The 15,740-nt window shown below is 41.4% G+C and overlaps 1 protein-coding gene across 4 annotated transcripts in view; it reads right to left on the bottom strand.

Annotated features, from left to right (window-relative positions):
- Positions 1–3,084: 3,084 nt before the first annotated feature.
- DDX6 (DEAD-box helicase 6) overlaps positions 3,085–15,740 on the bottom strand; it is a 47,142-nt gene continuing 34,486 nt past the window's right edge. For 3 of the 4 annotated variants that reach the window (XM_021926609.2, XM_009187443.3, XM_009187444.3), the window contains exons 10-14: positions 14,324–14,440; positions 12,775–12,838; positions 10,769–10,870; positions 10,061–10,243; positions 3,085–7,455 (exon numbers count right to left, since the gene is read on the bottom strand). In XM_021926609.2, the coding sequence (XP_021782301.1) occupies positions 10,068–10,243; positions 10,769–10,870; positions 12,775–12,838; positions 14,324–14,440 (459 nt within the window). In that variant the 3' untranslated portion in view covers positions 3,085–7,455; positions 10,061–10,067. The remainder of the gene's footprint in view (positions 7,456–10,060; positions 10,244–10,768; positions 10,871–12,774; positions 12,839–14,323; positions 14,441–15,740) is intronic. The other variant, XM_003910793.4, reaches the window with a different exon arrangement.

Here is a 15,740-nt window from a genome sequence, read left to right as displayed (position 1 = left end):
CTGACCTTAGAACAGACTGTACAGTACTGTTAAGTGATTTTCATATCCGTTCTCTTTGCTCCTCTGATTGAAGACATGTCCCCCCACATTCCTTTATAGATGGGGTAGTGCATTGAAAGAACTGAATATGGAGACAGGTTACCTGATTTTTTTTGAGACAGAGTCTCACTCTGCCCAGGCTGGAGTGCAGTGGCACAATCTTGGCTCAATACAACCTCCGCCTCCTGGGTTCAAATGATTCTCCTGCCTCAGCCTCCTGAACAGCTGAAATTACAGGTGCACGCCACCACACCTGGCTAATTTTTTCTTTTTTCTTTTTTTTTGAGATGGAGTCTCGCTCTGTCACCTAGGCTGGAGTGCAGTGGTGTGATCTTGGCTCACTGTAACCTCCGCCTCCCGGGTTCAAGCAATTCTCTGCCTCAGTCTCCCGAGTAGCTGGGATTACAGGTGCCCACCACCATGCCTGGCTTTTTTTTTTTTTTTTTTTTGAGACAGTCTCATCCTGTTGCCCAGGCTGGAGTGCAGTGGCGAGATCTCGGCTCACCACAACCTCCACCTCCTGGGTTCAAGTGATTCTCCTTCCTCAGCCTCCTGAGCAGCTGGGACTACAGGCATGTGCCACCATGCCCGGCTAATTTTCGTATTTTTAGTAGAGATGGGGTTTCACTATGTTGGCCAGGCTCATCTCGAACTCCTGACCTTGTGATCTGCCTGCCTTGGCCTTCCAAAGCGCTGGGATTATAGGTGTGAGCCACTGCATCCGGCCAATTTTTGCATTTTTGTAGAGACAGGGTGTCACCATGTTGGCCAGGCTGGTCTCAAACCCCTGACCTCAAGTAATACCCCCACCTTGGCCTCCCAAAATGTTGGGATTACAGGTGTGAACCACTGCGACTGGCCAATGTACTTTTCTAATGTACAATCTGTAAATCTTTGAAGTTTCCTTAACAATTTTTTTTTTTTGAGAGAGACAGAGAGGAGAGACAGAGAGAGAGGAGAGAGAGAGAGACAGAGACAGAGAGACACATACAGGGTCTCACTACATTGCCCAAACTGGATTTGAACTCCAGGGACTCAAGTGATCCCCCAGACTTAACGTCCTGAGTAGCTGGGACTACAGGTGTGTGCCACTGGGCCCAGCTTTCTCCTTAACTTCTGAATTTACTTGAATTAAATTCTAATTTCTATTATTCTAAGTTACTACTTTTTCTATATCCTCCACAGCTCACGTAATTGATAAGAAGGTTTTAACAACTGCTCATCAATCTTCTCCATAACAGCATGTTCAGCTTTCTGCCAAACCCAACCAGGTCACAGATTCTTCTCCTTCTAGAAATTTTGGTTTCATGTTCTACTTTTAGGTCTACGATCCATTTCTTTTTTCTTGATACAGGGTCTTGCTCTGTCACTCAGGCTGGAGTGTAGTGGCGCAATCTTGGCTCGCTGCAACCGCCCTCTCCCGGGTTCAAGCGATTCTTGGGCCTCAGCCTCCTAAGTACCTGGGACTACAGGCGCGCACCACTACACCCAGCTAATTTTTATATTTTCAGTAGAGGTGGGTTTTGCAATGTTTGGCAGGTTGGTCGTGAACTCCTGGCCTCAAGTGATCTGCTCGCCTTGGCCTCCCGAAGTACTGGGATTACAGGCGTGAGCCACCGTGCCTGGCCGTATGATCCATTTTGAGTTAATTTTTATAGAAGGCACAAGGAATGGATGAAAGATTTTTGTTTTTGCAACATATTCAGTATCACTTATTGAAGACTATCTTTTCTTCATTGAATGGCCTTGCACTGTCAAAAATCAATTAGATTTGTGTAGGTATATTTTTGGGCTATTCTGTTCACACGTCTATCCTTTTGCCAACAATATGTTACTGCATCTATAAGTGAGTCCAAACCAGGTAGCGACTCCTCCAATTTCTTCCTACTACAAAATTGTTATGGCATAATTTGTCTTCCCACATAAATTTTACTAGAGAGAAGGTCTATGTTGCCCGGGCTGGCCTGGAACCCCTGGGCTCCAGTGATCCTCCTATCTTATCCTCCTGAGTAGCTGGGACTATAGGTGAACGCCACCACACCCAGCTTTCCACATGTATTTTATAGAAGCAGCTTGTGGGTATTTACAAAAAAGCCTATTGGGATTGACTGGAAATGCACTGACCCTCTAGACCAAATTGGTGAAACTGATTTATTCTTCCAGTCCATGAACCATGGCATCTCCATTTACCTAGGTCTTATTTTTTCTGTCAGTTTATTTTGTAGCTTCAGCATATATGTATTGCACATAGTTGTTTGTCCCTTGGTATCCATGGGGGTTGGTTCCAGGATTCCACCCTCCCTTGCAAATACGCAAACCCTCAGATGCTCAAATCCCTAAAGTGATGTAGGGTTTGCGTATTATCTCTGGACATCATCTTGTATACGTTGTCATCTCGATTACTCGTATCTAGTACAGTAAGTGCTATGTAGATAGTTGTTACACTGTAGTTTAGGGAACAAGAAAAATCTGTACATACCCAGTACAGACCCAACCATTGTAAGCCTAACACTTTTGGTCTGCAGTTGACTGAATGCACAGATGTGAAAACCCAGATACAGGGGACTATTTCCTCAGTTATACTTAAGCATTTCTTTGGGTAGAGAGGGAGTGAGTGGTGTGCGCAGCTTCAAGTGTCTGCTTTTCCCAACTTAGATCTTTTATTTCATCAGTGGTTTGTAGTTCCCAGCGTAAGAATTCCGTTCATACTTAGATGTAGTATTGGGGTATGTTCAGTTTTGGGGGTATGTTCAGTTTTACATCTGAGAACAATTGTAGGAGGTGATAATTACTGATATATTTGGACATATTAAGGACCACATCTCCCCTCTTCCCAACTGATTATCTTGCTTCTCCATTTAGGCTGTGAAATCTGACAGCATGGTGGAACAGTATCTAAAACAGATGAAGGGGCTCTGAATTAACCTGGGCTTCACAGCAATGATGTGTTGAGAAATGTCTGACTGCTTCACAGTATGAATTACGTCAGCAAAATGCTCAGATTCCTATGCACACAGCTGCTACTAAGGACATACCATACACACATTTGGAGTTCCAGTGGGTTTTTATTGAGATAAATTAACAAAAACCAAGATTTTACCATATTTTTTGAACCTTATAAACTCAGCAGACTCTGGTCCATATATGTGTACATACAACATAACACATCCCAACAAAAACAGAGCCCCACTGGAACATCTGCCAATTAAGAGAAAGCCAATTTTCCCTTCCCCCGATGTTTCAGAAATTTTGAGTTCCCACTGTTCACTTCTCAGTGGAACTGGTCCCTTGTGGCTAGGGACATTGGAATTCTCTACCATTTTTACTGAACAAAAAATAATTTTTTTCCTTTGTTTCAAAAAAGGGAACAGTGACTTTGTTTTCTCCAGGCACCCCTTTCCCCACAACCAATGGTTAAAACACAGCAGCCTGTATCTTAATAACCCAGCCCTACCCCCTCCCTTGCCCAGCATTGTCTACTGGAGAATTTAAATACACTTCTGTTGGAATCTGTCAGCTGTGGAGGGGCAGAGTCCAGGTGCCAGGCTAGCTCCCTCTGACCTCATGAACTGTGACAACCTTTGGACACTTAACTCTTTACCCCAAAGATGAGTTTTTAGATCAGAAAGGAGAGTAGATTTTCTTTGGGAGTTTTAAAAAACTATCTTTAGAGATATAATGTACAACTACAATCTCACAGAAGTCCACTCAAGTTCACCAAAAAGCTGACTTACTTCAGCTCTCATGAAGTCAATAATTTTGATAAAGGTATTTGGCAAGAAAATGATTCCACAATAACAAATTTAAAGATACCAAGAACGTTGAAAAAATAGCAAATTAAAATAACATGGCTTAATTCCCAAGAACTTATTTCATTTTTTGTTACTCATCTAGAAGGTCAGGAGTGTGGCTAAAGGCAGTTTCTGATGAGGTTATGAGCTTCCAAAGTGTTTCTAAATCCTTAGTGCAGACACCCTCCCTTTTGGGGCAAAGTACCCTCCCTCCCACCCCATAAAAAAAAAAAATTAAAAAATTAAAAAATTAAATGTCATCAGAATGAGATGTTTTGATTCCAACAATTTACACTCAAGGCTTTGTGCTGAGTTGTCGTTTGAACCAAGCATGATGGTATCAAGCACAAAGCACGTGGCAAAGGAAAGATGCTCCCATCTCATTCTGAAAACAAATACTGATAACCAAGCCCACCCTCCAACCCTTTGGGGCCAACCCATTTTATGCTGCTGGGACCAACTTGAAACAATTTAGAGGTATATTTAGGTTTCCCTCTCCCGTACTTCTGTGAAAGATCATTTTACAATAAATGTATTCCATTCCTACGGGAAAGGCAAAACAGTATTTATCCCCATCGAGAATACATGGGGAAAGAAAAAACATAGGCCTAGAGGTGGCAAGGTGTGTAACAGTCCATAGCCCATTACACACCTATACAACCAAAGGCTAAACCATGAGTTGGATGTAGTTTTAACATTAAAAATAGGGGGTAGTTCTCATCCAAATGAGCCACTGGAAAATATTGTTACTTAAAAAAAAAAAATACATATCCAATATTGGAAAGAATGTGAAAACAACTTCCAACAGTAACAATGCTCCTTATTATGAGGGCCCAAAAAAGAAAAAAAACAAAAATAATAAAATAAAAAAAAAAGACCAGGCTTTGACCTAGTCCTTAGAGCATCTTTCCACTGAACAATTCCTATTCAAGAGTCAAGCACCAAAACTGGACAGCTGCCTCTACAAGACCTTGTCCAGTAGTGGTGTCCCAGATAGTTTAAGTGCCACTCCTCATTAGAGGCTATACTTCAGTAATACTTTCAATTTTAAGTCTGTGCTTTAAGAGGGACCCACAGGCATGTGGCACCAGGCAGTCTCAAGGTAGCAAAGGAGACTGCACTTTTTGTTTAGTCACCCACATGTTCTCTAGCGAGATGCAGAATTGCATTTATACTCTTTTCTTCTATATGAATGATCCCTCTTATCTCGCAAGAGGTGGGGGAGAAAGAGAGCTGCATCAGTACAAGGGCAAAATTTTTTTGGTCAAAAGTTGACACCTTTTAAATTCCCTCTCCCACCCCTCCCTGGAAAAAAAGTTACTTCCTTAATTAGGTTTTCTATTTAGTAACCAACATTAACTGGACAGAACATATGAGGCTTGGGTTCCAAATAGATGAGCTTGCTCTTTTTTGGGTTTGTACCATGCAGCTCTTGCTACAGTTGTTACGGAGTTAGGGCTATGTCCCATCAGGAGGCATCTGTAGGATTTTGATCTCCAAGGAATTGTGGGTGAGTCACAAATCGTTTGCTCACAAGTAGGCAGAGTCAAAAAAGCAACTTCAAGTAATTGATTTCTTTGTCCAAAAGAGTTAAAACATTAAAGTATATGCAGGACTTATTTTGTAATATTTTAGGGTTTTGAAAAACAATAAAATATGGAAATCAACTTTTTAAAATTTTGTTTTTTTCCCCCCTTTCCCGATGCCTCCTGATTGACCTAGTACACTGGGTTAAAAGGGAATTAAAAACATTAAAAAAAAAAAACCAAAAAAAAAAAAAAAAAAAAAAAAAAAACTTCACTGGTTTTGATTCATCTCACTCCTTTTGCCTGGAGATCAGGCCAAACATCAAGCATGTTGGGAGGGGCACAATTTAAAGCAACACTATTGACTGTAAAGCATTTGCCGGCAATTTACAGTGCAAAATGACAGATAACAAGTCTTGTCACAACGCAAGAGAATGGCAAGCAGCATTCTGTAGCATGAAAGTTAACAGCTCTCAGGTTGCCCATTCCTGCAAAAGTTTATGTATCAAAGTGGGCAGAGGGCAACACATTTACACACTACAGGAAATGATCCACAGAAAATTAAGCTCCAGAACTGCTAACGTTACCAAAGCTGGTACTGGCTAATATTCTGAAATGCAAATCTGTGCTTTATATATATACTGCTCAATGACACTGCCACTCAATAGAATTCCCACACTGCAAGGTAGATTAATCTATCTTTGCCCCCTGTTGCAGAGCTTGAAATATTCCTCAAACTTTTAGAGGGGGAAGAAGCAAAATCAGAGCTTCTCAAAATAAATCTTGAATTATCAATGTTTTGAAGCTTCCTTGCTCTCTGGGAAACCTACTCCAAAGGTACTAGATGAGACAGTGTGGCAGCAAACAGTACATCCCAGATTTCTGGGCCCCTTTACCAACACAGGGTACCACAGAAATCTGCTCTCTACAGCAAGAGGCCAAAGTACTCTCTAGAGTTTAGTGTTGCGTAAAACTGAGCCCCTCTCATCTTTAGCTGCTCCCATAATCACTCTAATCCCCTTAATCCCAGCAACCTTCATCCAAAAAAAAATATATATATATGTATATATATATATATATATATGAACCCAGAAAAAAAACTTATTTACAAAGTTTATACAAGTATACACACCCAATTTTCTATGGGACACGCTTTGCCACAGAGGAAAGAGGGTCAAGGCTCTGACATGTCTACACATCAAGTGCCATACTGCTACTGGAGGTGTATGTAAACCAGTCTTTAGTGTCTGCTATAGAGCACAAAGGCTTGTCATATGGCTCCTGCAATGATAGACTGCTCTTTCCTTTGGGAGCGATGATGTTTTATCTACTCAGCCCAGAAGAAACTTTTACTTGGGATTTTTTTTTTAAATACATGTATTTACAGTGCGGATGAACTGCAGTTGCATATCAACTCCTCCACAAAAAAAAAAAAAAAAAAAAAAAAGGTGTTTAACATTACTAGTAAGTTTCAACTTCTAGCCCTGGGCTTGAGTATTGGGTAGAAAGGGAAGAGACTTCAACTTGAAACCAAATGAAAAGACAACATTTTTTAAAAGAAAAAGAAAAAAGGAAAGAGTTACTATTGTTGATTCCTCGGGCTGTGTCTAAAAGATGATATTCTGAATGGTCTCATAGCATAAGGCACTTCGCACAAATAAGTAATAAGCTCTTCAGGCTTAAAAAACGGATGAGTAATCAGGGAGAAGTTGAAATGCACTCGAGAGTCAGCTGTTGGAGAATTTTGAAATCATAGACAAGCTTGTGTGTTCATTAAGATTCTTCTCTTTTTAGGGTTTCTCCCCTTCTCTTCTTTCTTTTCCTTCCTTGTCCCCTTTCCCCAGAAAACATTTTTTAAAAACCAGCAGTTAGTGCAACTAATGTTCAGTCAGCACACAGTGCAAACAAGTGGAACAAAAAAGGTATATTCCTTCTTTTCAGCCTTTTTCTCTTCACCAGTTAAAAAAAGAAAAAATGTCTGAGCTCTTTTAAGTCTTCGTAGTTCCAAAATAAAAGATGAAAAACCCGCAAAGAGAAGAGCATTCCCCCCAAAACGATGTGTCACAGATCCAAACGAGCCTTTTGTAGTTTGTCAAAGCCTACAGAAAAAGGAAATATAAAATTAACATTCTGAAAGCATCACAAACAAGGATACATAGGTTTTCACAATCCTCATCCCAAATGCTCTTTTCTAGTAGTTTGTACTGACCCTGTGCCTACTACAGAATCTACTGGTTATAGGATTAAATAATTTCTGGTAGGCAACTCTGAGACAGATTGGGGGCCCGAATGAATGTGAATGTTCTGACAGCAGGCAACCCTCACTCATAACAATTAAATCATGGGGAAAAAATTACACCTTAAACAAACTGAATACTCTGCCAAAGTACTAGCAAACATTGGCTAGTTTTATGCTTGTCCAGGGGTTTGTGTTTGATGTTTAACTTAAGGAAAAAAGAGTAAAGAGTAATTCAAAAATTATTTAAGTAACAATTGATTGGGTGAGGTGGCTCCCGCCTGTAATCTCAGCACTCTGGGGAGGCTGAGGTGGGCAGATCACCTGAGGTTAGGAGTTTGAGAGCAGCCTGGTCGACATGGTGAAACCCTGTCTCTTATTTAAAAAACAAAGAGACAAAAATTTTAAGTAACCTTAGGTTACTTAAATAGGTAAGATGTTCACCTATAATTTGAAAACCATCCTTTGTCAAATCAGATTTTCTTTAGGAAATACTGTAACAACCTACCTTGCTTAAAGCTGAGCCTTGTTTTGTGCATTTCTAACTAGAGCCCAATAGTCATCAAAAGATGATAGAGGCCGGGTGTGGTGGCTCACACCTATAATCCCAGCACTTTGGGAGGCCAAGGTGGGAAGATGACTTGAACCTAGGAGTTTGAGACCAGCCGGGGCAACACAGTGAGACCCCATCTTAATAAAAATAAGAAAAGATGGAGAATAGGTTGTCCAGGAAATCAAGGGTGGGTATTTTTTTAATTTATGTATTTGACAGAGTTTCACCCTTATTGCCTAGGAAATCAGAGTGGGTTATTTACTTATGAGGCGGAGTTTCGCTCTTACTGCCCAGGCTGGAGTGCAATCGCCTGACCTCGGCTCACTGCAACCTCTGCCTCCCAAGTTCAAGAGATTCTCTTCCCTCAGCCTCCTGAGTAGTTGGGATTACAGGTGCCCACCACCATGCCTGGCTAATTTTCTGTATCTTTAGAGGACACAGGGTTTCACCAGGTTGGCCAGGCCGGTCTTGAAGTCCTGACCTCAGGTAACCCACCCACCTTGGCCTCCCAAAGTGTTGGGATTACAGGCGTGAGCCACTGAGCCCAGACTGAGTGGCTTTTTTTTTTGAGATGGAGTCTAGCTCTGTCACCCAGACTGGAGTTCAGTGGCGCAATCTTGACTCACTGTAACTTCCACCTCCTGGGTTCAAGTGATTCTCCTGCCTCAGCCTCCTGAGTAGCTGGGACTATAGGTGTGTGCCATCACGCCCGGCTAATTTTTGTATTTTTAGTACAGACAGGGTTTCACCATGTTGGCTAGGATGGTCTTGATCTCTTGACCTCGTGATCCACCCACCTCAACCTCCCAAAGTACTAGGATTAAAGGTGTGAGCCACCGCACCTGGCCCAGAGTGGGTATTTTAAAAAGACGGCCATCCTCATAATCTGATTAAACATTTGGTAATAAGGTATTATGGATAGTTTTACCAGAGTTACTAATGTACTTCCTAGAAATTAAGAATAAATGCTAAAAACATTTTACATTTTCAGAAATGTAAATACTTTCATATTCAAAACTGCTGGCAGAGTGCGGGGACTCATGCCTGTAATCCCAGCACTTAGGAGGCTGAGGCGGGTAGATCACTTGAGGTCAGGAGTTTGAGACCAGTCTGGCCAACATGGTGAAACTCCATCTCTACTAAAATATACAAAAATTAGCTGGGCATTGTGGAGCATGCCTGTAATTCCAGCTACTTGGGAAGCTGAGGCACACCAGAATCGCTTGAACCCAGGAGGCAGAGGTTGTAGTGAGCCATGATTGTGCCACTGTACCCCAGCCTGGGCAACAGAGCAAGACTGTCTCAAAAAACAGAAACAACAAACCGCCCCCCGCCATTGCCAAAAAAGGCCAGGCACAGTGCTTTGAGCCTATAATTCCCACACTTTGGGAGGCCAAGGCAGGAGGATTGCTGGAGTTCAGTTCTAGACCAGCCTGGGCAACAAAGCAAGACCTTATCTCTACCAAAAATTCAAAATACCAAAAATTCAAAATACTAGCCAGGTGTGGTGGCATGTGCCTACAGTTCCAGCTACTCAGGAGCCCAGCAGAACTAGGCTGCAGTGAGCTATGATTGCACCACTGCACTCCAGCCTGGATGACAGCAAGACCCTGTCTCAAAAAGAAAAACAAACTGCTGAAAAAGATTCTTCTTTGCTTTCATTATTTTAGGTCTCTGAATTTAAGTACTGCTAACCTACCACATTACTCAGGAAGCTGCATTCAAGAACAACATTTACAGATTCTCTAATGAGACTACAACTTCCCACAAGACATACTATTTACTGTCATTCATGCTAGTTGGTATTTTTACCCTTTATTGCTATTATATACGGTGTGACATCAAATTTCCCCCAGGAAAGATTTTTATTTCCTGCATTTAAAGGTTCCTCTTAGCTATTCTGTCAGGGACGTACATGCTTGTTAAGGTTTCTCATCTTCTACAGGCTCGCTGTGGTATTCTGCCACATACAGGCTCTTATCAATGTTGCTTGGAATAGGTTTAATTTCTGTTCCCAGCTGCTCCTCAATACTTTTCAGGTTGAAGCGATCATCATATGTGATCAAGTTGATGGCTAAGCCAAGATGACCAAAGCGACCTAAAAAAAAGTTGTTTAAAAATTTTAATGAATAAAATATGAAAATCAATGCAAATTGTGCAAGTCAAGCAGTGGCAAAACCACACAGGATTGATAATTCTGTTCAGTGCCACTCTTAGCATGCAAAACAACTTCTTAATGGTCTTCAAACACAGGTTTCCCTACAACTTCAGGTTTTGTTGCCCAAAGTAGTACTTTATTTTACCTTTCTCAAATGACAAAATGGCTACTCATCTGTGTCAAAAATTATCATAAAATATACACTAAATAGTCACAGACCATACCACCTAATGAGTGAAGTTCTCATTTGTTAATTTCATCTCAAATTAAGCAAAGTTATTTTAACTTTTCTTAATAAATGTTACAGAAGAATTAGAAATTAGTCTTAAATACCAAACAACTGAATTAGTGTTAATTCACTGTTCTCATAGCTACTGTACTTCTATTTCACAAAGGAACAAAATTTAGTCATTACACGTCTCAAAAAAGAACTTCTATCGAGAATATCACGTCTTTTTTCCTCACCTGATCTTCCAATACGATGGAGATAGGTCTCGGCCAGCTTTGGGAAATCAAAGTTTATTACCACATTCACAGCTTGTATATCAATACCTCGGGTAAACAGATCTTAAAAAAAAAAAAAAAAGATAATTTTCATTCTATCTTTCAATTTAGAAATGTCTCTCAGTACAATACTCTCTAACACACAGAGCATAACCTAAGTTTATTAATTTAATTCAGTTATTCAAATGCATTTGCATATTACTGGCATTACCTTTCATAATCACATTATCATGAACAACTTTCTGCTTACAAGTTACTTTTTTCCAGTAATTTTAAGCAAGTTTTAAAAAATATGTCTAAAAGAGGCTGGGTGCACTCAAGCCTGTAATCCCAGCACTTTGGGAGGCTGAGCTCAGTGGATCACCTGAGGTCAGGAATTTGAGACCAGCCTGACCAAAATGAAGAAACCCGTCTCTACTAAAAAAAAAAAAAAAAAGTTAGCTGGGCGTGGTGGCGGGTGCCTGTAATCCCAGCTACTCGGGAGGCTCAGGCAGGAGAATCACTTGAACCTGGGAGGCAGAGGTTGTGGCGAGTCGAGATCGCACCATTGCACTCCAGTCTGGGCAACAGGAGTAAAACTCCGTCTCAAAAAAATAAATTAAAAAAAAATAGACTGATATTCAAAGTCCTCCAGGCAGGGCTTGGTGGCTCACACCTGTAATCCCAGCACTTTGGGGAGGCAGAGGTGGGTGGATCACTTGAGGTTAGGAGTTGGAGATTAGCCTGGCCAACATGGTGAAACACTCCCTCTACAAAAAATACAAAATATAGCTGGGCATGGTGGTGTGTGCCTGTAGTCTCAGCTCCTCGGGAGGCTGAGGCGCGAGAATCACTTGAACCTGGGAGGCGGAAGCTGCAGTGAGCCGAGATCGTGCCACTGCACTCCAGTTTGGGCAACAAGAGCAAAACTCCGTCTCAACAACAACAAGAATAACAACAACAACAAAGTCCTCCATGCTATGCTTTGTCCTAATTTACTTCCCTAACACATCTCAGTTTTTCTTCTCTATCAAACTTATCTTCTTAGCCATCTGACCATCAGTCCCCTAAAACTTAATCCATGTGTTTGAAACTCACCTAGCCTAGAAAGCCAATTAGAATCTCATCTCTTCTCAAACCACCTCAGCCAATTATATTACTCTGCTACGAACACTTGGGATTACTTACTATATACATACTTCCCATTTGCAAGTCACCTTTACTGCCTTGTGGATCTAGTCCAGTGAATGATTTTGTAAACAGTTTTACTACAATATAGCCATGCCCATTTGTTTATGTATTGTCTAGGCTACTTCTGAGCTACAATGGCAAAACTCAGTATCTGTAATAAAGACCAATTAATGTGCAAACTCTAAAAAATTTACTATCTGGCACTTCAAGGAAAAGTATGTGAGCGTTTCCTTAGACTCCTAATGTTTACCTTTTTATCTCTCCAATTAAACCACACTCCCTCGAAGGGGTGGTATTTTATATATGCCCTTCAGTATTGGTCCTTCAAGAACTTATCTGAAGAAACCTTGCAAGCAAGTAATGATTTTTAAAAGCCCAACTGTCGGACGCGGTGGCTCACACCTGTAATCCCAGCACTTTGGGAGGCCGAGGCAGGCGGATCACCTGAGGTCAGGAGTTCAAGACCAGCCTGGCCAACATGGTGAAACCCCCATCTCTACCAAAAATTAGCTGGGTGTGGCAGCGGGCGCCCACAATCCCAGCTACTTGGGAGGCTGAGGCAGGAGAATCACTTGAACCCAGGTGGTGGAAGTTTCAGTGAGCTGAGATTATGCCACTGAACGCCAGTCTGGGTGACACAAACTCCATCCCCACCCCCCCCAAAAAAAAAAAAATCCTAGAAGTATTGGTAGGGTGTGCTGGACTATGTCACACGTTGCACCGTGTAGTATGAACAAAGAAAGCAAAAAAGAACTTGGGAGAAAAACACTGGGTAAAGGAAATACAAAAATACTTACCAGTGCAAACAAGATTGCGGCATAAGCCATTTCGGAAATCATGAAATACACGATTTCGATGTTCCTAGGAGAAAGCAATTTATTCCATTTGATTAGCACTCATATACAGCCCCAAATTTCCCATGATTATTTCTCCTAGTCGATCGGTTCTACCCAAAATCTGTTTATAAGTGATCCATGACATTAAGCTGCTTTCAAAACCAAATATGAGTTGTTATTGATCTCTTCATCTACAGAAACTGTTTACTTACGAAATTTCATAATGTAGTTAACAAAAAGTCATTTTGTTAAGTTTTAAATTATTTTTTGCTAAATCAAATTCTGAAATTTAGACATTGCATCTTTCTCTAAAGGCAAACAGTAAAGAAAAAAGAAAAATCAGCCAGCTGAGGGGCCATATTTAAAAATCCAGAGCAATGCTGTCCAGTAGAAATTTCTGTAATAAAGGAAATGTTTGTGTCTGTACTTCCACTTCCAATACAGTATCCAGCAGCAACAGGTGCCTAACTGAGCACTTGAAATGTGGCTGTGATTGAGAAACTGACTTTTTATTTTAACTGATTTAAATGGCCACATGTGGCTAGTGGTTACTGGATTAAACAGAGAATTAGGCCGGGCGCGGTGGCTCAAGCCTGTAATCCCAGCACTTTGGGAGGCCGAGGCGGGTGGATCACGAGGTCAGGAGATCGAGACCATCCTGGCTAACATGGTGAAACCCCGTCTCTACTAAAAAAAAAAATACAAAAAAATAGCCGGGCGAGGTGGCGGGCGCCTGTAGTCCCAGCTACTCGGAGGCTGAGGCGGGAGAATGGCGTGAACCCAGGAGGCGGAGCTTGCAGTGAGCCGAGATCGCGCCACTGCACTCCAGCCTGGGCGACACAGCGAGACTCCGTCTCAAAAAAAAAAAAAAAAAAAAAAAACAGAGAATTAAACATGGGAATGAAAGGAAGAATACAATTTTACATTTGTATTATGCCTGACAGCTTACAAAGTACTCATTTAAACATTTATCTTAATTTTCCTAACTACCTTGTAAGTTATGAATATGTACTATTATCTCTATTTTATTGCTAGAAAATGAACCTTAGGGAGGTCAAAATGAAAGGTCCTTTGGCTACTAAGGAACAGTTTATTCTTTTTTTTTTTTTTTTTTTTTTTTTTTTGTGGGGGGGTTTCGCTCTGTGTCACCCAGGCTGGAGTGCAGTGGCGCGATCTCGGCTCACTGCAAGCTCCACCTCCCAGGTTCACGCCATTCTCCTGCCTTAGCCTCCAAGTAGCTGGGACTACAGGCGCCCGCCACCACGCCCGGCTGGTTTTTTGTATTTTTAGTAGAGACGGGGTTTCACCATGTTAGCCAGGATGGTCTCGATCTCCTGACCTCGTGATCCACCCGCCTCGGCCTCCCAAAGTGCTGGGATTACAGGCTTGAGCCACTGCACCCGGCCAGGAACAGTTTATTCTTAAACTCAGGACATTTAAAAGAACATTAAAACAAAATAAAATCAGAGATTTCTTGTTAAATTTGTGCAAGTTCTAGTTTTATACTCACCTGCCTCATTTTAGCATGAATATAGAAGCAAGAATAACCCAGTTGAGAAATCTTCTTGGCTAGTAATTCAACTCGCTGAGAGGAGTTACAGAAAATGATCGACTGGTTTATCTGAAGCTGAGCACAGAAAAAATAAGTATGAGAAAAATAAAAACCTTCATTTGGCTTGCCAAATCTTGAAAACACTAACCAGCAAACAAGAAACATTAACATGGTCTAAAACTTAGAATCTTATGATATGAGAGAGATGGTAAATTCTAAGTACTTTAATAGATGGAATATAATAATATCTAAGATTTATTGTATTAGAGTGTATTTCTTAAGGGCCACGTAACTGTCAACAAGAGTAATACAATTGATTATCTGATTCCAAGTAGTTATGTTTTATGTTTTTCCATTTAAGAATACCTGTGTGTGTGTGAGTGTGTGTGTGTGTGTGTGTGAGAAATGGAGTTTCACTCTTGTTGCCCAGGCTGGAGTGCAATGGTACAATCTTAGCTCACTGCAACCTCCACCTCCTGGGTTCAAGGGATTCTCCAGCCTCAGCCTCCTGAGGAGCTGGGATTACAGGCACCCACCACCATGCCTGGCTAATTTTTGTATTTTCAGTAGAGACGGGGTTTCAGCATGTTGGTCAGGCTGGTCTCGAACTCCTGACCTCAGGTGGTCTGCCCACCTTGGCTTTCCAAAGTGCTGGGATTACAGGTGTGAGCCACCGTGCCCAGCCAAGAACATCTTCTTTAATATACTCACAACCAATGCCACTAGCACTGGGCAGCACTTCAGCACCATGAGTAGGGGTCAATTAAAACCGTGAAATCAGCAACAAAAACTTGAAAAATATGGCACAGTGAAAAGGATACTTGTTCATAGTATGAGAGCTAAACAAGAGGACAGAACATTGTCTTCTTCAACCTCAGCTGGGTATGTGCGTGTCAGGTGACTTAAACTCTTTGCCACACTGTACACGTCCACAAATGACTGCTAAACTGCCTTGAGTATTAATTCTGGAGTTACAAATAAATTCTAGTGACTAAGCAAATTCACAAATACAGAATATGTGAATAATGAGTATTAACCCTAGTAAAGGTCTAAGTATTTCAGAAACTATTCAAAAGTGTATCTGTGACTTGTTAATCATTTAGTATCAACTTTAGGTCAACAACTAAAACTGCCTTTTAGGAAACACTATGAATTTTTTTTTTTTTTTTTTTTTTTGGTGTTGAGACGGAGTCTTTGCTCTGTCGCCCAGGCTGGAGTGCAGTGGCGCCCACTCGGCTCACTACAAGCTCCGCCTCCTGGGTTTACGCCATTCTCCTGCCTCAGCCTCCCGATTAGCTGGGACTACAGGCGCCCGCCACCTCGCCCGGCTGGTTTTTTGTACTTTTAGTAGAGACGGGGTTTCACCGTGTCAGCC

This window comes from Papio anubis, chromosome 12 (genome assembly GCF_008728515.1).
Source record: "Papio anubis isolate 15944 chromosome 12, Panubis1.0, whole genome shotgun sequence".
Classification (NCBI taxonomy): Eukaryota; Metazoa; Chordata; class Mammalia; order Primates; family Cercopithecidae; genus Papio; species Papio anubis.
This window is presented reverse-complemented; position numbering and strand designations above follow the sequence as displayed.